The following is a 27,570-nucleotide window of genomic DNA, read 5'->3' as shown; positions in this document are numbered from 1 at the left end:
AAACCACATCATATCATGCCACATCTAGCATTGAATAACTTGTGCATGTTATCGTTTGAAGAGCGCTATTTTTCCATGACAGGTTGGAAGATGAATCTCAAAAGTGCTATAAAATGACACGTTTTCCCCTTTGCTAAGATTGAAACTAAAATATCGGGTGTCATTCTTTCTATAAAGCCACTTTTGGGAGAATGACACAAGGGTAAAGATGAGGATATTTCAAGATTTTTCTGAATGCTGCTGCATCACATTTTATGAGGCCCTTGGCGAGACACACTTTAGCTGCCAACTTATTGAACCCTCCAAAGAGAGAGCTACTCAAAAGCAACAAGGCTGGATCTTGGCCACCGAGGTGCTTTGCTCTGTCTGCATCCCTGCACAGATTTTTCCTGCAGATTAAACTATACCAGCCAGTCTCTGTCTTCTAGGTTCCCGCTGAAGAAAGAAAACAATGCAACACTTGGCCTGACAGGAGCCTGTCATCAGTTAAAACAGGTACTGATGAAATAGCAGTGTAATAAGGAAGGCAACTGAGGAGAGAAACAGCCAGGCAACAGGCCTTCAGTTTTGCTGCACAGCAATCACTTGAAAGACAAGCAATTTGAAATGTCAACCACCACTGGAGAGATATTGTCTTAAAAACAATGCTGAAAACAAAGTACGTAGACTTTTTGGATTCCTGTCTCTTATTGTTCTGTATATAACTTAGTTTTTAAGTATGAACATCATGCAGGAAAACAGCATCACAAGAAACTCCTATGTCAGAATATATGGGAGTGTGCAACCCCCTGCAGCTATATCTGCAGAAACAAGATTGTGTTCATGCTCATGCTGCTGAAATAGGGGTTATAAGGGTGTGTAAAAGACTGCATTCCCCCCACCCGCCCCCCTCAATCCTCTATGGTGTCCTCCTTTGTAAGATGGTTGTATTGCTGTAATCCACCTAATCCTATTGTTGTCTCTTGCTCTGTGTACAAACATACACACAAACCAAACACACACATACACTCGCTGGCAGCATGCTGCTGTCACCTGAAGCTCAGTGGAAATCCTCCTGCTCATCCCACCTGGAACACACACGTTACGCAGTCATACAGGCAGAGAGACACGTGTGCAGAAAAGCACCACAGTCAGGTTTCCGAGCCAAGCACAGACCAGCTGTTCTTCCTATCAATATACACCTGTAAGCCACACCTGTGTAAACTCAGCGTATATTTTTCATCCTTTTGTTTAAACTCTTCACACATTCACAGCTCAGGGGATTGGACAGGCAGCTCAGTGCAGACCTCCTGAAAGCCAGAGCTGAGGGTTTAGTGACGTAAGGGAGGAGGGGTGACCGGGTGGCTGGTTAGAGGACAGATAGAGGAACAAGTGGACCAGATGTGTTTCCCAGATAAGATAACTCTCATTGCAGCTCCCCTCATCCAAAACACTCACAGGTACCAATTGGCATGAGGGAGGCCGGGTGCTGCCAGCCCCCTCCACGGGCAGCCGTTGGAATTAGTCTCTGTCTGCGTTTCAGAGGCTGTGTGCATATTTGCAGATGCTCATTTGAAACAAACAAAAAACCAGGGAAAACAAACAATGATGTACGAAAACAAACAAACATGCAAATGAGGATAAACAGCCGCTCTCTCTGGCAAAAGATGTTGAATTATCAGCATTGATTATAAGTCAGTGCATACGACAATTAAAACATAATACATGGAACTACAGCACCATTTGTCCTCGCCTACTTTATGTCCAGTGTGCTGCTATCATGATTAAGTCAAGTGAGTCAAAGTGAGTCAAAAACCAAACACACTATGAAAGAACAGTTTCTCTGTATGCCAATCTGCCCGCAGAAGAAGGCAGCCCATCAGGTCGTAGAATAAGGATGTGGAAGCATCTGATTGGGCAAAATCCCATCATTCCTTCGTTGCCAAAAATTTGGGGGCAGCAGCAGCTCAGTCTGTAGGGACTTGGGTTGGGAAGCGGATGTTCATCGATTCAAGTCCTGGTACGATTCAAAGTATGGAAGTCTGTCCGGTTGCTGGAGAGGTGCCAGGTCACTACCTAAATACCGCTGAGGTGCCCTTGAGCAAGGCAAACCACCAACAGCTCTGGCGAGCTCCCTGTGTAGCAGCCCCACTGTGGCATCTCTCCATCAATGCATGTCTGTAGGTCATAGGTCATGACACACGTGTTTATGTCTCTCAATAACAGAGTATAACAATAAAGTATAATAATGTATCCAGAATATAAAAAAACAGGACATACAAAAAACAGGAAACATAATTTATTGTAACTCTACTTTTGGATGATATCAGCACAATGGCTGCATGCCACTGTCAATTTAAAACAACATGGCCGATGATAGTCTGCTGGCATTGTGATAACAGCAAACTTATAAAGGAAATTCAGATCAAGCTCTCTATGGACAGCCAGGCACTACGTGCTTATTAGAGATATGCATGTGTGGTGTCTTCAGTCATGCCTGCTTGCACATTAGGGAACTCATGTGTGCTGGCCTTCATGCAAGCATGTGTGCACACATACAAATAATGCATGAGCATATGTGAGGATGTATTTGTCCGTCTGTTTTTGCGTGTCCCAGACTGTTGCTGTGAGTGAACACATGACAGACAGTCAGTAAGTGTGTCCATGCTGCGCCCGCAGCTCCTGAAACCCAGAGGCATCTGGGGCCAGCTGGCAGCTCTCTGCTCCCAGGCAGCCTTGCACATTGCTGGGGCATTCCTTAGGCCTGCAGCCTCTGAGCCCTGGAGCTGACATCTGGAGGTTATCAGACTGACAAACAGGCGGAACAATACAGTGTGTGCTCATCGCCCATTCTCTGTTCGGAGTGGCTCTGAAAACATTTGATCCAGGTTTTTCAATGTTGTTCTTTTGTCTTTAGTGCTGCAATTCCAATTGCTGGTTCACTGTAATAAAAAAGACATGAGTGCTATAGTCTTCAGTGAAGGAAACAATCACCCATGAGAGCTTCTCTCAAAAACTCAAGTGAGGAAAAATAACAATGAAACTAAACTTTAGAAGAGTTTTAATGACTTTCTTAAAGCTTCTGTTTGCCTTTTGACCCTTTCAGCCTTCCAGTGTGGATTGTAAACATAATCAGTCTATATTTAAAGCACACAAGCATCCGACCCTGCTGGTGTTGATTTTCAACAACCTGTGGACCCCAGGGTCTTAAGTTCCACCCTGCTGTTGGCCTTTGCTGTAATCTACCTTGAACAGGTTAGGTTGTCTGGGGAGAAAGAAACAAAAATGCAAATCAAATAAGCACTAAAACCAGCTCTGGCAACCAGTCAGGTCCAAAGCCAGTGGTGCATAACTGATGGGCTCTAAGCTGGTGGAGAAGGCAAACCAACGTGCCATGAAATCAGTACGAGTTGGAGAGCACTCAGCGAGAGGCCCTACCTGTGTGAGATGTGATAGCCTGAGTGCATAAACACAGCACAGAGGGCTCTCAGGCCAAAGATGCTCTGCACTTCAATTGATGTGGTATTGTAAACCAGAAAAATTAAATACTGAAATGAACTGGTCCATCATGGAGCACATTCCAAGTATGCTAATTCCTGCTACTAAAACAGCACAGTGAGAAAGCAAGCCAGTTATTAAAAGCACATCAGTGCACTCATGGTGCTGTACAACAAAGCCGGCATTGCTAGGTGAATGCTGCCTATTATGTTCTGTATAGAAGAACAAATCATACAATTCCTAACACTTCACTATCTTGTCTACACGTTATCTATCTGCACACAAAGCCAGTGAACAATATGAGCTGCTATTTGAGCTGTCTGTCTTTAAATCACTAACAGGGCAGAGAGGATATCGTGAGCCGTTTGTTGCCTACACTGTCATTGCTGCTAAGATTAAGCAGAGACGAGTTGTCGTTACATGATGTGATAACCTCTTTTAAAAAATAAATATTGACTTTCAGAACAAAGAGATGTGTGTTACCAACTGCTCAACTTTGTGTGTGTTTACTGATGGAGGAAAGGGAAATTGCCCCCAAGAACACATCACTGATAATGCGGAGAAGCTTTACCTTCAATTTCCAGAAATCATCAAAGGAACAAATATGGCTTTGCTTTTAAACTCTCTGCTGCTTATAGTATTAAACATTTTATTTTGTGTCTCAGCTAAATCACATAAGCATTTTTGCCAACTGGTAACATTTATAGTTTCTCAATTATACAGGAGGACCTCTCTTGCCTATTAGTGAATGTAGTAACCAAGAAGTATTCAACGTTACATCCATAAACACTTGTGCCAAAAGACTGAAGAAGTAGATTTGTTGTAGGGTGAGGCATGTAGGGTATTTCTTTAACATGCTAGCCGAATAGCCCTGCAATTTTGCTAATACTTTTGTGCAACTTTAAAATGATTGTGAATACAATTTACAAAAATTTAAGTTATCTAGACAATGAGTTGGAATTATATTGGACTTTCATGTGTGGTGCCAAAATGAAAATTCATCCATGGTGTTTGATTGAAAACTACTGGATTGATTGTTATTATAATCGATTTGTGCTGCCCATGATTGTATTTACGTCAGCCCCTAACATTTATTTGGCCCCATCATCTGGTATACAATTCAATGCATCAAATACTCTAGTTTATAAAAAAAGAATAGCCAAACAAAGTCCCATCAGTCATATCTACTCTAAGCATTTAATGCTAGTTAGCAATAGTTAGCATACTAACATGATAAACTAAGATGTCATCACATAAATGTCTCTCCTGCCAAACTGTAGCAAACTGTGAGCATGCCGATATAAAAGAAGCAGAGTGGAATTTTCTGGCACAACCTCACAAACTAACAAGGTGCATGAAGAGTGAAAGGCTTGAAGAGATCAAAATGCTACAGGAACATTTGTTGTATGAAGATCAACTTTATTAACAAATTAGACTGACTCATGTCGGCTTGTGGCCTTCATCAGCGTCATCCTGAGCATGCTAGTAGGAATTACCATTTCACCTGTGCCACCCCTAATGGCCTTGCTTCTGGTTGATAAAGTCTTAATTTTGTGTTCGTGTTGAACTGTTAGGAGAGGACTTTTACTTCTTTCTTTTTTTTGTACAAAATGTTAAACTAGAGGAGCGAGACAGTGAAGGCAGCAGGGAGGAGGAAGGCCGTCAACAATACATCCACAGAGTCAGAGCCTTGACCACAGGGCTATTTCACTCTTTCTGATTTTCAGTCAAATGAAGAGAAAATTGCAATCTAATAAGTGTTCCATTCCGAACAGTCCAAAATGTAACAACAAATGAGTCAACCACACAGAGGAAGTCTATGATAAAACTTTGATAATTTGGAAATGTCACACTTCCCACTCAGGCCACTGACGATAGCGGATGTCAGTGAGGACAACTTTATGCAAAGAGACTTTTAGTTCCTTTGAAGCTTGTTTCACAAAGTTCACTCTTTATATTTTATGCACTTTTATGATAGGAGTCTGTTAGAATCAGCATTATGACACTACTCTAACAAAAAGAAGAAAATAAATAAATGAAATTAACCACAAATGAAATGAATTGAATCCTTACTAAGTTTCTACCCCTGTTTCTACCTAACATTGTTATGTAGTAAACATTATAATCTCATTATTGAAATTATTTTACGAGGAAAAGTAAAATCAGTTCTTTGGTTGTAATAGGGTGCAGACGCTTGAAGCACTAGAATTTGACAAAACACGTGCAAGCAAAGCAATGTTCTGGGAAAAATGTATGTACGCTGGAATGCCTTTCACATGTCCATGTGATTGGAGAAAATACATGTTTCTAGTTCAGTTTTTGAATGCTTCTGTAGCTGTACGATTTGGGGAACATAACTATAATCTACATCAGGTTCTTGCAGAGTCTGCCACTATGCATTAGCTCCATCAATGTCAATTATTTCTCAGTCTCCATTATTGCACTGCCAGGAGTGGGCATACTTTTAATCCCCACACTGCAATTGCTTTTGCTACATGAGTTCTGGGCTTTTTGTCATGATTAGAGTGGTTAGAAACATGACTGAACATTAAGCCCGATGGCGTCCCACAAGTGGTCAGAAAAAAAGGTTGGTGTTAAAAAAAGTACAGCTGGGAAATAAAAGTCAGTACCAGTGGCTCTAGGTCTGGCCCTGTCTTTACATAGCTTATAAAGCCACATTATCAAATAGAAAGCTGTAATACATACCATAAAAACTGTATATAAGTGTTGAAGGGAAGCTGCATTCAATGATTCTGATTGTATTTTTTATTTTAGGTGTTTTTTGTGAAATCAATAACATGTCTTTACTAATTGATAGAAGCCTTTATCTAGAAGGGTCCTCACACTTTCTACAACAAGGGGCGGCAGTAGTTCAGTACGTAGGAACATAGGTTGGGAACCCAATGTGGACCATAATGTGAAAGTTGGCCTGGTTGCTGGAGAGGTGCCAGAGCACTTCCTGAGCACTGCAGAGGTGCCCTTGAACAAGGCACTGAATCCCAAACTGCTCTACTGCACTCCTTGCATAGCAGGGGATTAATTTAAAAAAGAAAATCTAACAATTCAGAATTTCAAGTAAAAAAAAAAGCTTGTTGTTTTTCAATCTAGGTAAATTTACTTATCCCATTTAAATCCTTTTGGAATAATATACCAAATCAAAATAGATTTATCTGTCAACACTTGCCAGTAACTAACATCTAAATGGTTAGAACAGGATTCGTGATCACTATTCATTCAGGCAGAACAGTTTTTTTGTGAGGCAGCCAAGTTAATTTTCCCAACATTTTTCCACCATTTGAAATTGAAACAGAATAGAAGATTATGTTTGACATATCAATGAAATGCACAACATTTTATTGCATTACTGATACAGTGAAATACAAGTTAATTTTTCCTCCACATTCTTCACAAGCTACTTGTTCCCAATACGAGAGGTCCCAATGAAGAACCATTAAAATGTATAAAGTTCAAATGTTGACATATCCATCTAATATTCTCAGACTTTCTGAGCAACAAAGAGTCCTTGTCCTACAAACCACTGGTATTAAACAGTGAGCACATTAACAATACATCAACACAAGCTTTATTATTTTTACAAATATCAGCAGCAATTTTTATTAACCCTTTACTGGTGATAATTATCTATTGATGTCTTGGGATGATGAGCCTACTACCAAGAATACTTTTACTACTTTGAACGTTGCTGATGAGAGAGAAGGAAAAGGGCAACTGAAATTCTAATCACATTATTACATAATAAGTGAACTGAGTAATATGTTCCAGTTACATAATTTGGTTGAATTCAACTTCAGGCTTGTGTTAAGGCAGAAAAATATTCTACACAGTGTAGGCCATTGTATGCATACACATAGGGGTTATTAAATGCATTAACCTTTACAGAGGTCAGAATGACTTTAACCAATGAGGTATCTTTGTGTTATTAGATATTATATCCGAAGTTCTTATCATGTCGTAACAGAAAGCTTCATGGATAAAAACTGCACTGTGCCGATTAATCGCAAAACATCACACTTCAGTTCACAAGCACAAATTACAGCAAGCTCACCTCCGCCAAAGATCAACTCATTAGAATGGAAACTTTTCCATTTGCTAAAATTATAAGTACTCATGAATCTGAACCAAACGCTTTAACAACCAAACAGCAAATGAGGCAGTTTCACTGGTCTCGAACATATCTCAACTTAATGCTCAACACAAGTTACTTTTGTATATACTTTAGGATGTTATATTTAACTCTAGATTCAATTGACAGTTTAATCAATATACAAAAATACCAGTTTTCCATAACTGTGCCATGGTAGCTTTGTTTTCCTGAATCTTACCTTTGTCAGGGCTAAAGGATGAGGGTGTCCAGCCAGAGCCAGCTTTACAGTCGTCTCCCAGATGTGTGGGTCATGGAGCCCCCGGGCTGTCACCATGAACTGGACGGGCTCTGACAGATTGGCCACCTCCTGCTCTGCGTACACCGTCCCATCAGGCCTCACGCTGAAGTTGGGGTCGTTGCTGATGAAACCCACCTCTCTGCTGCGTTGGCAATCCTCAAATTTCACTGCAGTGACACACATAAAGGGAAGAGAGGGAAAAGAATTAAAGAGAAGCACAGAGAGATTCAGTTCATGAGGTGTTTTTCGCAAATCCTCGACACATCTGGCAGTCTTAAGATTAACCTGCATCCATCACGACATATCTTGAAATATCTCCTCCCCTCAGCTGTCACTTTTGATTCCCCGCTTTGACGTCTTCTGCAAAACAAACTGCTTATCTGTTTCTGAACCGGAATACACGAGAGGGAACCTAATTCTTTTTCATATCATTCTTCACCAAAACTAGACAGATAGCGATGTCAAAACAGCATTTCCCTCAGCTTCTCAGGGGAAAGTATATGAAGTGAGGGTCTAAAGCACATTAGGCTGACTGGGCTGATTCCGCGTCATGCTTTGATGCCAAGCACACAGGGCACAGGCATGGATGACATTCAGAGGGGTCTGCATTGACTGAGACAAATGAAGTAAGCAATGAGGAATCTCATGTTTCAATGCATACATTTTATTGCTTTTCTGGTTTGTTGTGTGATGTGTGTATGCACAGTGTGGACGAACACAGTGTGGTCTGGTTATTGGTGTTTTTGCAGTCTTTTTACTCCACATATGAGTGAATGGTTTAGACAGTGAGCGTGAAGGGCTGTTTACGCAGATACAACTGATATGACTACGCTGCCACGGCCAACAAAACACAGAACAAACTTACGGCCTCTCAAACTCTTTAGAAACTCCCTTCATTCTGTTGCCAAATTTAATTAACACTCAGAGCACCTTCCTCCGATGTTTCACAGCATGATGCCAGGGCATGAATGCTGACTATAACGGATGATTGTTTTCAACACATCTATTATGTTAACACACACACATGCACCATCCCCGTGCCGCCTTTACCCCCAAGTTGAAATGCATGTGCTCTGATCATATCTCACAAATTCTGGCTGCTGATAACAAGACAAATTGATTTCATAAATCACTGAGGGAACAGATCGCCTGTTATGAACGTTGGCAGCGTGATTTCTCAAAAATCCAGCATGAAGAATTCTGCACAGCACGCTTTTTTTTTTTATATCAAGCCATCTATTTAATTTATTGCCCAGCTTCCTGTCAAAAGCAGCTCCAGAACAACAAGCTAATAAAGCACAGGATCTGCTTGGACACTGCAGCTCGGCGTCGCACAAATGAGGCAGCTTGTTTTCAACCTCTGAGTAATTGCATGCGTAATGGGGCTGATGGTAAACACAGTTTTGACAACGTGCGCATCTGTGTGGGCTGACAAATGCAATCCATATTTTCATTTAAAAAAAAAAACACAGCCCAGTGGAGAACGTCCTTATGTGACTGATAAGTGATTGCCTTACTTTGGGGATCATTTATCAAGGCGGGAGGGCGATTGAACACTAGTCTGTGACAATATGACACAGACCTGCTTGAATTGTCCACAGATGAATCGTGATGGCAGCTGTGTATTATGTAAATGACTTCAATTAGCTTGAACTGAGCAGGCTAATTGTTGTCACTTAGACAGGTCTCTTGTGGTGCAGCTGCAAAAGTGAGGCTTAAGGACACCGCAAAGCACTGCTTATGAATGCCTGTGTGTATGTGTCGGTGTGTGTGTGCGTGTGTGTGTGTGTGTGTGTGTGTGTGTGTGTGTGTGTGTGTGTGTGTGTGTGTGTGTGTGAGCATCCATGGAGGAGGAGGTTCAAAGCTACTTTAAGTGTATTGCATAAATTAATTTCGCCATGATTTCTACAACAAACCCAGCGAGGTCTCTGAGGGTCTGTCTGTTGGCGTGTGTACTTCGGTGGTGCTAGTTGGCAGGGGAACACACATGTGGTCTGTGCGGCATTAACATTGTTCAGCATTTGTTCGCAGCGTTGTGTCCTCGATTCGTTGTGAGGTGACCGAGCCACCTCTCAGTTTATCATTCACCGCCTACTGCTGTGCTCCCACCAGGGGCTGGGACCATGACCCTGATTCCTAACACATCTACTTAGTGTGAAGATATTCATTAATGCTTAGCTATTCACTAAAAAAAAAATCCTGTTCACAAAGCACATTTAAATCAGTCGGTGGGATCTGATCTGTCATGCTGTTGAATGGAGATGAAAGGAGCAGAAAGACACAACGCCGAGACAAATAGTGATAGAGAAACTGCATGCGTGCGTGTGTCAGAGAGACGCAGAGAGAGAGAGAGAGAAAGATGGAAGGATAAAAAGAAGAAAGCAGGAGACGCCAATACTGTAGCACAGGAAACAAGAGATGAAGCTAGATTATGGATAAACATAATAAACAATAATCGGAAGAAAAAAATCAGCCTCCAAAAAAACAAATTCTTTGTCAAGCCCTAAAGACAAGGTCTAATGCACAATGTTGCATGCAGATCATTTATTACTGTCACATCAAAATGGAATAGAAACAGTGAATGAAGATGAAGCACTGTTGACAACTAATCTGTGTTTATTAATTCGGATTGTTCCCTGGAGCATATAATTCATTTTGCCATCTTCCGCTTGGCAAACTGCGGCATACTTTTGTGCAAAGAATTGAACTTGAAATATAAAACCCAAGATGAGGTTTCAGGGTGTTTTCTAAACTGAAGACCCTGAAGGTCAGTGAGCCCAGGCTACTTCATGAATAAAAAAAAAGAAATCATAAATATTTTACAGCAGGTTCAATCAATGCTGCCACTGGACTTAACTTAATCACCGGGTCACTTCATCTGGAGCAGCAGGTCTGAACCCGAGGAGACAGAGGAATGAGCTTGTCTGTGGCCTTTGGCTATAGTGGGAGAGGTTTCCTATTTAACCATTATAGATGTGTAGACGGAGTTATAAGCAATCTGGCACTGCTTTTCTTCAGCATTTAATCATTAATGCACATGACTAGTTGTAAAAAATATTCAAATGATGCACATTTCTGAAGATAAAATCAAACAAAAGCACAAGGACAGTATTTTCTGCTAGACAGGCATTCTCTTAATAATATGTAAGGGTTACATGGGTCAGTCAGTGGGCATTTATATCGTATTGTATTTAAGTAAAAGATCCAATAAGCTACCTCTCAGCTTCACCTTGGGTGCAAAAAGTGTCTTTCATAACATACACAAACATAACATACTCAAACATACATACATAAACTTTTAATTTGTAAGTCTCATTCAGAAAAAATCTCTACAAAATGTAAAATAAACTAAAAAAGACATTCCAAGCGACTAGTTGGCCTTGCTTACCCAGAGTTTCGTTCTTATAGCCTTTTATCAGGTTATAAAGTTTAATGAGAGCTTTCTGTGACATCTCTGCCATGTGTACCTTTGAGTTATTTCTCATATTCAGTGCAATAAAACGTGCACCTTAATGTGATTTAATGTGATTTAATGCATTTATATAGGCTATACACAGTATAATCACTGTATGGTACTTTGCTATACACAGGAGTTGTTCCAGTGTGCAGGCGTGGCTAATGGACTCTATGGAGAGGCTGATCGTGTTACTAAAACAGCCATCTCAGCAGTTCAACATCTGAAAATCATGTAAACTGTATACAAGTATTGGGTCTATTGCACCGGCCTCCTGACACAGAGATCAATTGTGTCAATTGCTTTCTACCTCAAAGGGTGTATAAACGTGTGTGTGTCCCTGTGCTATGAGTTGGCAGTCAATGAGGAAAACGAAAGGGGTATTAAACCACCTGCTCAAGTGACAGTGAGTGTGTGTATGCCTTCTGTTCTTCTATTTTGTAGCCTAGGAATTTGTAAATGTGTGTGTGTTTGTGTGTGTGTGTAGAAAGGTTTCGGTCTGCCTCTGTGTGTCCCAGTGAAAGCTTCTGTGTGAGCGTGCATGAGTTGGGTGTGTGTACACTCCTGTGTAGGTGTGTTTGCGCAAGTGTGTCCTGTATATTTTAGTGCGTCCTGCCATCCGCAGCAGTGTTTGGCAGGCTGCTGAGGCTGTTGTCATTCTGCTTGGCTGCTCTCCTCTGGACTCGGACGGCAGAAAACATGCTGTCCAACAGAGCGCACACACACAGCTAAAACAGAGCGGGCAAGCGGCCGTGACTACCTGCCACAATGCACGCTCGCACACACACACACACACACACACACACACACACAAACACACACCAGAATACAGAGAGAGAGAGAGACGCGTTTCTGGTCTTTGTCTCTGCCTGCTTGTAGATCCACGACAATACCCTAGAGGAAGCCAGAACAGCTCTTGTATGGAAACATTACATGTGCATAATGTAGATGGCAGGTGGTACCTCTGCACAGTCTGCTTTGTGCATCCACATGGAGCATGCCTCCCTCATCGCTGTGCACCCGCCTACACCATGTAAACCTGTCGACCGTACACGCCTCTTCTCCCCTCTCCTGCGATTCACTCCCCTTCCTTACACCCCCTCCTCTCTGTCTCTCCCACTTCGCCCTTCTCCACTATTCAAAGCTCCTAACCCTCCTTACCACTTACTTTACTTATTTCCCTCCTTTTCAAGCCCCCCCACCTGTGCTCCTCCTCCCTCCTCCCCTATCCTCTTTCCCTGCAGACTGAGGCTCTTTCTTTGTATGCAAACCAGGACAGTCAGTCTAAGCCAAACTCAGCCAGACATAAAAACGGGCACCCTGGTGGGTCAGTTTTTACCTTTGTTAAAGGGAGCTAAGATAAGCGAACTAAAGTGTTGAAAAAAGACATCACAAAAAAGGTCAAGATCACAGAAGTCTGATTTGAACATTATTCACCTGGTTTTCAAGTGATTTAAGCTTTAAAGGTGAATTTTTAGGGGGAATCTTTTTATAGACTTACTTTTATGTGAAACCTTTATAGCCTTTCTTTTATTTTTGCTGTTATTCTGCATGTCTCACTTTGTATTTATTGCTTCTGCTTTTGAGTTGAAGTACTTTAACTTTTATGACTTGAAAGGTCTATAAATAAGTATTATTGTTTTAGTTCCAACAGCTAAAAATAGCAAACACACTGTACATTAATGGATAGCTGTGACATAAATACCTCACTTTCTGCAGCTGAAACAGTTGCAACGAAAACTTAATGTTCAAATTGTCACTGTGGTACACTTTGTAGAGTCAGGTGAATCAGGGGGGGAGATAATAAAAAGATCCAGACCGAGCATATGTAGCTTCTTTTTTAACGAGCTGTTCATCACAGTCATGTCACAGTGGTAAGTAAACATTCCTTCTGGTATCCCATCAATTTCCTCAAGCCAACAGTAAAATCAACGCCACCCACTCAATTTGCAAATAACAGTATTTTTGCCAGACTGAGGCTGTGATAGACAGCAGCACCGAGTCCACCGACGAGTAAACCAACTCACTCAAAAGGTTCTGTGTGTAAGAGGAAGTATGCACAGATATCTTTAAAAATGGCTTTTACTTCAAGTCAGGGGCTGAACAGAAGGGCGGCCAGTGGTGGCATGGGCCTCCCTTGAAATCTGGTTGGCCACCCCATGGTGCCACCCCAAAATCCAAATCCAAGATTGGCTATTTTCCTAATCAGAGGCAGGACTTGAGTTAAAATCAACTGTTCAGTAATTTTCTTTAATTATTGATGTAGAATATTTTGTTTGTAGGTACGTTCAGTTGTAAATAAATAAGCCCGGTTTCGGGTCCGGCCTGTGACTCCCACTCTCTCGCTCCCTGATTTCTGACTCTATTCACTGTCCTACTCACCAATGGGGGCACTGAAAGCTCAAAAATAAATCTTAAAATAAAAAAACTTTGCGCATAGTTTTTAGTCACTAAAAAAAATCAAGCTTAAAAGATAAATATGTTGCCAAACTGTGTTACTTAGCAGTACATATCATTGGTGGGGATAGAAGGGTAAAAAGATATATATATATTTGCATGTGTGTATAAGTCAGTGCTCCATGTGGGCCAATCCAGTCAAAAAAGTCTGGACACACCCTGCTACAAGTAGTAACAGTTTGGTTTGTAATAAATGTGATAGCCCATAATTAGTTGCTCATTGTAACTGTAGTTTTGGAAAGCAAGTTTAATATTTACTTTAAATTACAAAATTAATTTAACTCAACATTTTTAAGAATTTAAACTGAAATATGAATAGAGTGATCAAACATTTTTAATTACTTTATAATTGGTGTCACATCAGAATAAACTCAATTTATTTCATTAATGATAAACTGCATCAAATAAGTCTCAGTGAAATATGCAAAAGCTCAATTTGTGAAGTAAGAGATTAGACCCTTGAATTTCACTTGAATATCTTCTGCTTCTAGCAATGAACTAAAAAAAATCTGAGTCCTGTGAAAACCTGTAGTTTATCTCCAAAATGTCAGGGATTCAGAGAGACAGAGGGAAAGAGCCCTGTTTCTAGCTTGACTGCCAAGACTTCTTAAATGTTCTCATCGGGGAACTAAACGGTTTTGATGAACTAAAAAAAAAAATCCCTGAAGGTGCATTTAATCCCCCAGTATAAGTTTAAACATGAAAAACCACGGCGCTACAAGGTTTACCTGACAGTGACATTAGAGCAGCTTAACATTTACTCAAAAGACATTTGAGTTGGAAATATTCTGTCCAACAACGAAAGGTAAAGAAATTAGAAAAGTTTACAGCTTTTAGATGTTGGCGCTGTAATTGTGGAACCAGTTTGATTGGCAAGTAAAGATGTAACATCTATTTTCTGATGTCGTTATTTATCACAACTTAAGTGCAGCTTCTTGTGAACCCACACCCGAGGTATACCATGCAGAACTTCCACAGCTCTTGTAAGTCTTTTAAAATCCAGCCCACTTTGCCCCCACAGGAATGCTTATAACAAATGCAATTTACATGTTGCTGTTTTTAAAACACTGCAGGTACAATATGACTTTCCTGAAAAGCCTCATTTTTTTTATTCTTGTTTTTTTTTTTGCCGCAGTTGGAAATGAATTTTTCTGCCTCTGCAGTTCTCTGTTGTAACAAAAGCCCACACAGTTCCCTCTGACAGCTCGCTCTTACAAAAGGAAACCACTGCGACTCAAGTATTTGTGCATGTGTGTGTCACTGTGTGTGCTTATGCGTGCAAGGGAGCCAGAGTTAGAGAGAGAGAGAAACCCAGAGTGAGAGAGGAGAGGGACACTGGAGTGGGAGTGTTTGACACAAGCTCTTTGCATATAGGATTATTACAGCTGATGCATAAATGGGTATGGATGTCATCGACTAACTGCATTCCCATGGGTGTGTATGCGTGTGTGTGGGAGAGAAGGTGCTGTCAACCTGCATTTGTGTGCATCAGCGCTCATGTTTCACTTTTTTTAAACACCACATGCTTGTTATCTTGTGGCGGGCGCACTTACGGGGCTGAACAAAACCTTGTCACAGTCTAAGTTCAATGGCACATCTATAGGGCCAACATCCGCCCACCAGCCCCTCCGCCCCCACCCCATCACACCTTTGTTTTCCTCCTGTCACCTCCCTCGTTTTGTAGGTATGGAGGAACAGCTGTGAAAGGCCCTCCTGTGTTGGCTCCTACCAGGCTGTCAGGCTACAGAGAGATCCTTTCTCCTGCACATACATACAGGATGTTGCGTAGGCAACAAACTCGGAGGGTTTTTTTCAGAGGTTGTCACCCTATTTCAATGGATTATGGAGATTTCCTCACAGATATTTGTTTTTTGTCTTCACACCACCTCACCTGCACATTATCACATTACACATGAAGCTATGCTCGGCACCTTCCCTTGAATCTCAGCCTGTTAAAGCGATTCCCCTGTCCTGTGAGTTTTTGTAGAGGCACATTTTTGGGTAGAGCATTTTGGGTTTTTCACAGCCTTGGCCTTTCCTCTTATCTTTGCATTAGGCTGCTCTCATGGGCACAGGCGTGCAGAGGCTTGAGGAATGAGAAAGGGGAAAAGAGGCAAGATAAAGAGGGAAAGCGGGAGCAAAGCAGAGCGGATGCAATTAAAAGACTGGGTCACAGATCGCAGTGCCAGGCGTCAGTGTGATTAATACACCACCATTCAGCCCAAGAGCTGTTTCTCCTCTCTGTGTGGATTTGTGTGTGTGTGTGAAGTTTTGTTTGTGATTGTCTCAGCAAACTGCAGCTAGGGGGCTCCAGTTTGTCTATACAATACTTACTTCAGGTGGGCCAGGATTGACCAGCTGCTTAAGGTCATGTCAGGGATCCTGATGACCTGAGCAAACAGGCTTGATGAAATGATGTGTCTCTGTCTGACCTCTTTCAGTTTGCCTACAAGATTTATCAACCAAACATCCACTTTTTCCTTCTCTCTGTTTGAACAAGAGGGAAAGTATGGAGAAGTGCAGAAACTTCAAGTGACAAAATATTGGCGTTAAAACATTGTAACAAAAAACATTTAAAAAAAACTAACAAGTTCACACCGTTTTGCCTTTTGATAAACACCCACTTTTCCTGATTTTTGCATGCCTCTTGAACCCTCTCCTTGGCAGCTATCCACTAATTTCACACAATGCCAAATCAGAAAAATCTGGCTCCCAATCAACCTGCCGGCCTGCATAAAACCGGCATCAAGTCAGCAAAACAGTGGCTCAGAAATTCCCACGACTGAGCGGTGGCCTTTCACACGGTGTTATGCTAATAAGAAATGTTCCTTCTTCTCCACCAAACACAACAAGCTACACAAACATATCAAGCGCTTCCCTCTATTAGTTCTTCTCATCTGGCTGCCACTCAGCAGACCTTGCCTTCAAGGCTTCCCCTTCGATTGAGCGTGAGCAGAGAAGGAGCCGCGCTTTATCACAGCAATATCTTTTTTAAGGAGGTGAAGCGCAGAAAGTGCCTCAAGGCTACACGCTGTCTGTTATCTCCCAGTACAATATAATAATTTCACATAGCCCAGAGCAAAGTGGAGGCCTCAGCTGGGCCCAGTGACAAAGAGGGGAATGTGAGCAAACTAGGGGCAAGGATCCGGGGACAAAAAGGGCTTCTGGGAAATATCCATGACCCTCACTCAAGCGGATAATGATTGTAATGTAAACCCATTATTCTCGAGTACGTTTCTTTTTCTAGTCTTCTTCTACTGCACACGTTGTCAAGTGCAGAGAAGTAACCTAACTCTGGAGGTAATAGAATACACATTTAACATCATAAGAACAGGTTGTAATAGCAGATGTAGGGACATCACAGCCAAATGAGTATAAAGCAGTGTTTATGACTGCAGCACCTTTCAGCTGGTTATTTTTAGCAGTTCTTGATTACCCTGGAGACTGGCCTTAATAAATACAATAAGAGTAAAAAAAAAACAAGCTTACTCCCCCTGCCCCTCCTTCCAACGTCCTCAGAGAAAACCAAAGACTCGCTCACTAGGTAATCAGCTTTTAATTTTCTCCCGCTTTCCACTTACGTTCCCTCATTTTATCTCCATCCCTCTCCGCTCTCTATCACCCTCACTTATAACTGAGTCGACCAGCAGCCCCTTTCATCTCTCCGCTTCTTTCTATTCTGCCCTCAATCTTTTCCCTCTTCTTCTGGTATTAGCATGAAAGTATTTGCATCCTTCCCTGGTGATTGTTTAGCTGTGTTCAGCATCTTGATTTGATTTCCCGGTATTGGGCTAATTAGCATTACAAATATACACTTAGAGAGGAACAGGAATATCTGTTATGGCTGACAGACTAATTTAAGGGAATGAAGGAACCGGCAATACTGAATATGTGTGATAGAAGTATATCACCGTGTTTCCATGATGAAGTGTCCTACCCAAGTCTGCTCACACTTCCACTACAGTCATGTAGATCAGTGAATATTTGCTTTAACTGAATGGAACAGTGAACCAAGCGGCTACACTATAGGGAACATATTGGATGTTTAAAGGTGATGAAAGGTGTAATCACAACAAGAAAAAGACCTCTTATCTTCACTAACCTCCTCTCAGCCGCCCAGATCATGTCCTTTGAAGCCAATGATTAGACTTAAGACAAATCTCCCTCATTATCTGTCGCTCTCATCCATTTCTCTCTAATCCTGTCTCTACTACAAAGACCCCAAGGGCAAGTGATAGGCCAAGGCTAGCCATTAGTCTCCAGACCCAACACCAGGGACAAACTCACCAGTGTTTTCGCTCTCGGAGGAGATCAACACTGTCTCAGAGATCAGCTACAGAGCCTGCAATAACATAAATGTCAAAGGGTTTCTGATTTTAATCTACCTATGTATGATGAGATTTTTGCTTTCCACAAGCTGTCACTCATGTGATCTAGTTTTTTTTAGTTTTTTTTTCAGAATGAATCATGCAGCCAAAGTGATGTCGAAGTCATTGTTCAGACAGATGCCGCCATCTGAAGCTATAAAGGTCATTCGACTGATCAATAAGCCAAGTAACTGATGAAAGTAATTGGTCTCGTTGCTGTCAACCGGCATTCAAAAGTGGTTATCGGATGGTTCCTCCGGAGGGACGAGCCCAGAAAGCAGATGATGGCCATCTGAAGAGCAGCTACGTGGACAATAGGGACATCTTGTTGTGAGCTGGGTGCTGATGTTGTCATTATATAGATAATTGCTTCTCTGACCAAAAGCGCCATGCTTTTGGTCAGAGAGCAATAAAGGCACGCAAAACTGCAATCAATGCATACTGCTTCAGGCCCAAACATGACGCATTATACATGAAGTGTAAGACACAGAAATAAAAGAGTCATAGTGTTTGTTCGTTAGTTAACTCACTTTTGATGTTAGGAATAATAAAGCTAATGCTGCAAATTTTACAAGGACAATTCTGAAAAGTAAAAAAACATCATATCACTATACAGATGAAGAAAACATGAAGTAAACCTAACATCAATGAACAGATTTTTTTGGGCCTCTTGGGGAACCATCTTCTAGAGGGTATATACGTATGTGTTATTTCATCACACTGTTAGGAGCTCTAGCACTGTAAGTCTTCATGGTTGAAAATATATACATTTGTAACATGTAACCCTGACACCCAGCATTTCAAATGGGTACTGCAGTCCAAATTCAAAACATTGGCGAGTGCTGTCTCCCCCTACCCCCTCCTCCTTAGAGTCGATGTGCACGTAGGTTGTTATATGTGGAGGACATGGAAGCTTCAGCTCTGCATCTTGAAACCTTACTGAGCTCTCTTCTCTCTTCATTTTTTAAAAGGAATATTTATACACATTGGATTGCTGTTTGCAAAAGCGGGTGAGGGGTGCCTTAAAACCTTCTCCAACTTCTCTGGTCAAAACAAAAACAAACTGGAATCCAAACTTAGAAGGAGGACATACTGGCTGCCGCACTGTCGACAGAGAAGCCAGCACTTCCAGATAGCATGTTTCCTAAATGTCTAATGATATAAGGTCATTTTATGATTTAATTCATTATCTTACATATTGGTCCTATAACCCTTCAAAACTTAGCTAGTTTATTGTCTGCTGTTTTTCATTTTGTTTAACGTAGAGCATTAAGTGTAAGCAAAGCTGCTGGTCAAAAACAATGAGCTGAAAGGCAGTCAAAGGCACCATAAACTAAATGTTACTGTAGAGCTGATGGATACAAAGACTCACCTCTTCAATGATACATAGAGTTGTTCCATACATTGTTTGAAAAAAAGGCTAGAAAAGCTGCAAATGTACGGACTATATAGCCTTTATAATATCTTGCATGACTTAATGAAACTTGATGAAAGCAAACGTTTATCATTGACTCTGTAACACCACTCTGTAGCGTGAATATTCCTCGCTTTATTGTCAGCCTTTAAAAAACCTCCACCCCTGAATTCTGCTCCGTGTTTAGGCACTTGAATAAGAAGAATACTGTCTGAGCATTTCAATGTGCAGCCCTCCTCTAAAAGCAACAAATCTCAGTCTCTTTCAACAGCTTTTTTCGCTTTGAAGTCACCTTGGCCTGTTCCAGAAAATCAATTAAAAAAATGTGACTAATACATTTGCACCAAACAATTTCCACTTCTCCTCTTTAGAGCTTTTGATGTCCCTCTACTGCCTAACACCGTGTAAATGCAGAGATCACAGAGATAGCGGCTGAAGGATTTCAGCAAGGAGCCTGTCACACTTATTCTCTGCCTCAAGTGAAGCTCTGACCTAAAGTAAAAATGAAATAAAGAATATCAGTGGACCCCTTCTGTGCTGTTTTTGCACACCTGAAAAGTCCATCAAACGAATGGTGAAGCTTAATCAAAATTTATTTTTTTCTTTTCTCTTTCAGGCCTGCAAAGACATTGTCCTGTTGGAGGATTTAGTGCAAGTCCTCTTTTGCATATCCGTTTTTTCTTTCCACCACTAACCTTTCCTATAATTCCCCCAGTGACAGTTATCACAGAGATCTGCAGTGGTCCTTAATACGAGCATACCTCTATCCCTTAAGTGGGCAGTACTAAGCCTCATTGTGTGCTATAGATGTAGGAGGGACAATGGGAGAGGCTGAACCTTTCAGCTCAACTATCTACCGGGAGGGAATGGGAGGTCGGTCTCTGTGGGCTGTGGCGCCAAAACCATTATTCTTATCATTGCAGGACAACTCACCGCAGGCCAGAAAAAAACAGCTGAAAGGTGAAATGAGTGTGTCTCTCAGTGTGTGTGTTTACCCCCTCCCTGCCTCTCTCACACCGACCATTTCTGTATTTCTCATTAACTGATAATACATCACTCATGACCTTGTGATAAAAATACATTAGCTGGAGACGAGTCATTAATCTATAAAGAATCAGGCTGTTTAGGTTATCAGTCGAGGATGGGTATACACGTTATCACACAAGTAATGGGAAGAGTCTTAATTGCCCTTCTGAAACAAGTTACTGTGGTGGAAGTTATCTTTGGGTTGAGTCGATCACAGTTGGCTGTCATAGAGATATGTGGTTAAGGATTGACCAGGACTTGGCATCAACTACAATCGGGTTTAGAAGGACGTAGATACCTCAAGTGAATTTGGATTTATAGTCAGGGTTAAATGTTTTTCCCATTAAAAGCACCAACACAAACCCGAGACAAATGTACTGCATTTCTTTAGGGTTATTGTCCCTTAATAACAGTACATTTCTCCTAACCTCTGACACATTATTAATTATTATTATTATTATTATTATTAATTATCTATGAACCACCAAGATAGTTGGCAATACATCAAAGGAGCGCAGCCTTTTATAATTCTCAAGGTGTCAAATTTGGACACCTTGTCATGGCCCTCTGCGTCTCATGCTGAATCTCAAGGTACTCTTCAGTGTCTGCATGAGACACAACTGGCTTTCAACTCACAGTGATGCCAACGCATCTGAAACAATATCGCTACCATGTTTATCAATAAAAAATAGAAGAATGCATTGAGGGTAAGAATGAAAAGCTAAAGTGATTTTACAAAGCATCACCATCTGACCATCTTGGATGAGATCTTCTTTGGTAACCTAAAGCTCCTTTGAGGCGCTTTTAGCTTTAAAACAAACTGATATTAATTTTGATGCATCTTTAAGACCTTTATAAAAAAAAAAACAAGACCACCAGCATGAAATCTGACTATTTCTATATGCGTACTTAACATTAAACCCAGACGTGGTTAGCTGTCAGCAATCATTATTGCTCATTGCTTATTTTTTTTACATCTTCCATGGCGAAGATTCTCATAAGTGATTCAATGTGACTGTTGAAATAAACCTTGGTGAGATTCTCTGTTGAAAAACACAATTTCCACATGTACAAGTCATCAGCAAAGAGATAAGATGTACAGATGTCTCCACAAGGGTCGCCGAAATGAACAAAAACAGTTAGTTCCTCACAGGTGTTTTCAATTTTAGTGTGTCTCATAGCAGCTACCACCACTGTGTTTACAGTCATTACCTGTGACAGATTGCAGTGAACATCCTGGATATTTGCAGCACAGATGGGTTTTCAAGATGTGTGTTTGTGAAAGGAGAACTTTCCATCATAGTCCTTGATGTTGTCTTCACTTTCAAAAATTACCTGCATTACAAACTTGTGTGACAAAAACAGCTTATACTGGCACTGGAGCTTTTACCCTTTGATATACTGTACACCTTAGTGATCCAAAGAATGTAAGCTACATTGAAGCTACCTCATAAATAGACCTTAACCTCCTAACACACTACTCTAAATCCAGTTTGCCAACTTACCTGTATGTGGACCTGTGCTAAACCATTTTGATGCTCTCTCATTGCCCCCACTGATGACCCCTATTTGTGCGATAAGAGAATCCCACACTACACCCCACCAAAAAAAGTAGCACTGAGTAATAGGAAGGATTCATAATGAGGAGGGTGTAAATATTGAACAGGTCAGGTTAGCAACTTTTTAGCAACAGTGTAAACAAAGTTCGTACTATCTTTTTAGACGCACATACGCCCTTTGTTCTGTTTCGACTCCCAAATTCCACATCTCATCAGTTTTTGCCGCTATTTAGATTTTCCAACAAATTTCATTACTTTGAAGATTTGCACGCTAAACTTAGATGGCTTTTGTTTGATTTTGCCTCGGAGAAGCTGATGACATTCATACTGTGTGTGTGTGCGGTGTTTGTGTACTGGTTACACACAAAAGATAGCAAGAGAAGCCAAAAAAACATTTGTATTAAAAAAAATATGTTCAATCGTTCTTGGTATCATTTTATTAATTAAATATGCACAAAAATTATCCAAAATCATTACCTTTCCCATTACAAACAATTAAAATACATCATCTGTTCTGTCGATTTGGCAACAAAATAAGATGGCTGCTTGCCAGGATGGCAAACTGCCTCTAAAATCTCCTCCGGGGGATTTGAGGGGTTCGCTTTATTTTGTTTTCACTCAAACACAAGCTTGAGAATAAAAGACCCAACCAGAAATAACTGTACTGAATACGCCACATAGAGCACACCCAGGGCCTTTCTCTCAAAGCAGCACTATTAACTGACCAGTTTAACAACAGCACTCAATACCACGTAGAATCACTCTTTTTCTTCAGTCCATGGTCAAATTCGAGAGTTCGGGGTTTGACTTTTTCTTACTTGAACAAAAATTATTTTCCCGCTCCTTGAGACAAGCCCCGAGTGAGTAAACATTTTACCTGTGTTCACAATGACAGAGCCTAGATGTGTTAGCAGTGCGCTGGTTAAACTTGTACCAAAAATGTACCAAAGCTGGAACGCACAAGTCAGTGTTTAACAATTGTATTTTCCATTGAACTAAATAACTCTAAAGGCATTGTTTTTTTGCCTTTCCCGATACAAAAACTACTCCTTCAGTGTTGACAAAAAATGTTAACCTAAAACCTCAATGGTGAAATAACATGCTAATGCTAATGTAAGATGGAGATGAGATTTATTTTTCATAACCTTTGAAATGAGGACATTTCATCTGAACAAAGGGAAATATGTAAGATGGAGATGAGATTCATTTTTGTGAAGTTTTATTTTATAGATCTTTATTTTTCTAAGGTTGAGATAATATACATTATTTGACTTAATGCTTATTTAATTTATATTTAAATGTTTGCACTTTTCCTTTAAGGTTGCCCATGGTTACGGTTGGGGGGGGGGGGGGGGGGGGGGGGCGTGATATGGCTTTAAGACAAGTGAGGTATAACTTGTGTGTGTTCGGTCAGTGTTTGTCATGCCATGCTAAGGACAGACATTAAAAAGTTGTCCCCGTGCTTTTACTTACCCACACCTGAAGATTGATTTAACTAATTACACTAATATAATAAATATGAGGCATCTGGTTGGACTGTGAGAAGAAGTACATTAAAACCTGGAAATCATAGGTCATGTACATAAAGTCTCTGATGGAGGAATTTGATTAACAAAATCAGCAGCACTGCGATCACAGACACGGGCTTAAAATATCAAGTTCATTTCTGAGATTTGCCAAAACTATGAGCTTGACGTTCTTACCAGCATCAATTTGTCAATGTAGGTGCTAAACCTTCCTTGCCAATCTAAGCAAACAAACAGTATTGTCATGTGCTTTAGCTTGCTAACCCTACACCGTATGCTTGGACTTGAGCTGTCTGCTACGCATAAATCTCTGTCCTGCTGCAGGCGGAGGGTTGACAGAGAGGCAGATAAGGACATCCAGTGTGGTATGAAAGATGGTCGCTGCCGTTCCCCGTAGGCCACGGTGATGGCACTACATCGATCCAGCCACTCCGGAGTCTAAAGTGCAGAGCCTTTTGGCTTTGTCAGCACTGTTCAGCTCTGCAGTGCTTCAACTCCCCAGCTCTCTGTCACAGACCCGGGAGGGAAAACCCAGAGAACAGGCAGAGAATGTTCTGATGTACCTGCATCCAGGCAGGTGATGGAGGATTGGCTAAATGCTAACTTTTCACCAAAGCACCTTTTTTTTCTAATTGACTTTCTGTTTTGGGATTCCGGTAAATTAATGTTTACTGTCAGGCAGAGGGAAAATCAGAAAAGACAGAGGAGATATCTGGAGCTGGTCCTCCTTCATCTGCCTTTAAACACGAGCACCTCTTTGTCCTGTTCAGTCTGCCAACTGCTCCTCCAAGAAACTTAATGCTACTAATGCACTTGTATATTTACTCAGATGGAGGCGTGCTGGAACCACTGAGGTACGCGTTGTCTGTTGTCTTCAGGTGGCCATTGTTTGTCTTCTAAGTCCATTCACTCTGTACACTGGTTTATATGGTGTGTCATTAATCTCTCAAGTCACTTTTGACGTACCCAGAGACTTTCTGCTCCCTCTCGTCTCTTCGCCCGCTGAATAGAATCGATACAGGCCAGACCTTGGACTTTGAGCTTCCTGTTTTATTATCCCTTTTTCCTCTTGATCTGAGTCAGAGCGCAGGCGAGCTGAAAGTCTGCAGAATCAAAAAGCACAGGCCTTGGCACTGAAGAGGCCTTGAAGTCCACAGAGCGAGAGACTAAATTTGGCTGAAATCTCACGTCCTGGGGTTAGTCTGGGGCATTCTGAATGTGGCAGCCAAGGATATATATAGACTTCAGACATTTTAGAGTAACCCCAAACTCAAAGTAAGAAAACAACAGTCAACATTTGACGGGGTATGTCTATTAAGTTATTCTTTGTATTATTTTCTTTTATCAGAACAATTCCACATTTTTTTTTTTAATTATGTATATGTTGTTTTGTGTAATATTTAACTGTTATTTTTTAATAACTACAAACACTTTTAAATAGATTAAAGAAACGAGATACAGTGATTTATAATGATTATTAAAAAGATTGGACAAAGCCAGGTGAGCTGCGCCCCCTGTTCTCAGGCTATTTCCTTATCTAAGCATCATAAAGCTGCTATTGTAGCCTCATATTTAATGTAAGGATAAAAGTGAATTTGACCAAAAAAGTATTTTAATTAACCCATCATGTTCTTAAACTGTGCCTGTAAGATTAAGATTAAGATTATTTATTTGTCAGTACAATGAGTCCATTTAAAAGGAGATCTTGGTTGGATGGAGAGCCGGGTTTAATCAGACGTTAAATGGACACAATTTGTTGTCCTCATAATCTCACCATCAGCCAATTAAACCTCAATATTTTGATCAGCACACAGAGCTGACCATCATCTTTAAAATCAGTTTGGCGCACTTCCAATCAGTAAATAAGTCTCCATAAAAAATATTATTTCATTTATCTGTAAAAAAAAAAAAAAAATCATTCTGCCAGGAACTTGTAAAAGAGAACTTAGCGTTTCTGCTGTGCACAGGGAAAAAGCTTTCATTCACTCCATGACTATTTGTGTATTCAGCAATAATGGAGCACAGAAATCCATTAGGCACAATTGCTATGTTGGCATGGTTACTGTTTAGGTGGGCTAAGCGAATTCCTGCACACACAGGGAAATCTGCAGGGTTGTCAGATGAGAAAAAGACATCAAATATCCATCTCTGCAGCTATACATCAACATAATCAAGCTAGCTGCTTTTGGAGGGAAGATTTCCTTTGTTTTTACAAGGGACTTATATGATGATGCCATAACTTATGTAAAGATGCCCATTAAAGTTCATGTTTTTTTTACACTTTATCCAGTGCACACACTGCTCATTCAGTTCAGATAAAAAAAAAAAAAATTACTGCAAATATGCAGAGGTGCATTTAAATATCTTGTGCATATCTTCAAATAGTTCTGAATTAGAGTAACAATGAGAGAAAAATATTTTTAAAAGTATATCTGTTATCTTATGAACTATAGGTATTTGGTGGCTGATAAAGCTTTCATAAGCCAACATAAAATAATGGGATGTCATGTCATTTTACCTACACTTTACTGGTAAAAACATTCAGAGCATTTTCTATGAAAAGCTGGAAAATGTCAAGCCAGCTGTCATTAAAGATGTGGTGACATTTTTATTCCATCTTTTAAAGCTCTGATTCAATCTGCCAACAGCAGCCCTAATCTCTGCTTCCACCCAACAGACAGAAGCTAGACAGATTAACTCAATTACTCTTTGACTTAAGTGAATGAAGGAAACAATACATTTCTCATCTAAGCCTAATCCTGTGTGGGAGCAGCAGAGGAGTAATATATTTCAGGTGGAGGGAAGGCAGAGATGGGGATAAAGGCAGGAGCGCGTGGGGCTTGAAAATGAATTCCAAGGCAGCCAAGATGTTTGCTCATCTTTTTTCATGCTCTCTCTTAACTACAGCTGGAGAGTGGAGAGTGAGAGAGACGGCGGGCAGGAAGATGAAGAGGAGGCGAGGGGAGACACACGGAGAGATAGACGTGATGGAGTGACAGACAGGCAGAGAGTCAGGCAGAGGGGAAGAGAAATGAGAGAGACAGAATGGGGTTTACAGCTCCAATATGTCAGAATTAGTTTGCAAGATGAAGCAGCAAAATCCACCAATTTCCACAGTGCTGACACACCCCAACTAATACCCTGCACGGGGCATTACAGTCAGCCCAGTGTATGAAACACAGTGTGACACATGTGGCCTCTGTATTTTCTGCAGCATCTGTTGTAGGGCCACAGATGGCTGAGGACATCCTGGCCACTGCTCCACCTCATGGGAGATGTGGTCTGTGATGACGTTTTACCGACAGTGTGGGCCATCTGTCAAGACGTGACAGCTTGTTTTTCAACTTCCTTTTTTCTCATCCTACAAACATGGATCCAAGACACGCCGGGGTAGGTTTGCGGAAAAAGTCAGTCACTATGTGAAGGATGGATATTTGTACGGTGAGCATGAAAAGGTCAGGGCCGGGCACTTAGTGCGGCAACAACATCAGTGAAACCCTGCAGCGGCAACAGCGGTGAAACCCGGGATCCTCGACAAAGCTCTGTCAGACTGCAGGAGAGAGCTGTCAGTGCAGACGCCTAAACCTTTACTGCCCTTCCCTCTCCCTCACACTCGCTCTCGCCTCGCTCTGACTCATTGTGTCAGCTCTTCAAACTCTCTCCGTTCTTTTCCGCCTTGAGCGAGACGCAGGGAGCAATAGGGAAGAATGAGTCCATCTTTGGCTGCTGTGAACAAAAAAAAAGGAACTCTCTGTGGTGTGTTGATTTTCCCTACCCATGTCATGTGACATGTCAAAATCCTCTCTCAACATGTAAGAAATACTTCTCTCCCCTCCTTTTTCCCATTTTCTGCTTGATTTTCTCCTTATTCGCAGATAAAAATAACT

The 27,570-nt window shown here is 41.1% G+C and overlaps 1 protein-coding gene across 2 annotated transcripts in view; it reads right to left on the bottom strand.

The window, feature by feature from the left end:
• The window catches only part of cdh4 (cadherin 4, type 1, R-cadherin (retinal)), a 198,150-nt gene that overhangs the window by 63,798 nt on the left and 106,782 nt on the right, over positions 1-27,570 (bottom strand). For both annotated transcript variants that reach the window (XM_029277329.2, XM_029277330.2), the window contains exon 4: positions 7,821-8,047. In XM_029277329.2, coding sequence (XP_029133162.1) covers positions 7,821-8,047 — 227 coding nt within the window. The remainder of the gene's footprint in view (positions 1-7,820; positions 8,048-27,570) is intronic.

Source organism: Labrus bergylta, chromosome 5 (genome assembly GCF_963930695.1).
Source record: "Labrus bergylta chromosome 5, fLabBer1.1, whole genome shotgun sequence".
Lineage (NCBI taxonomy): Eukaryota > Metazoa > Chordata > Actinopteri > Labriformes > Labridae > Labrus > Labrus bergylta.
The sequence above is the reverse complement of the archived record's forward strand: the minus strand, read 5'-3'. Positions and strand labels throughout refer to the sequence as shown.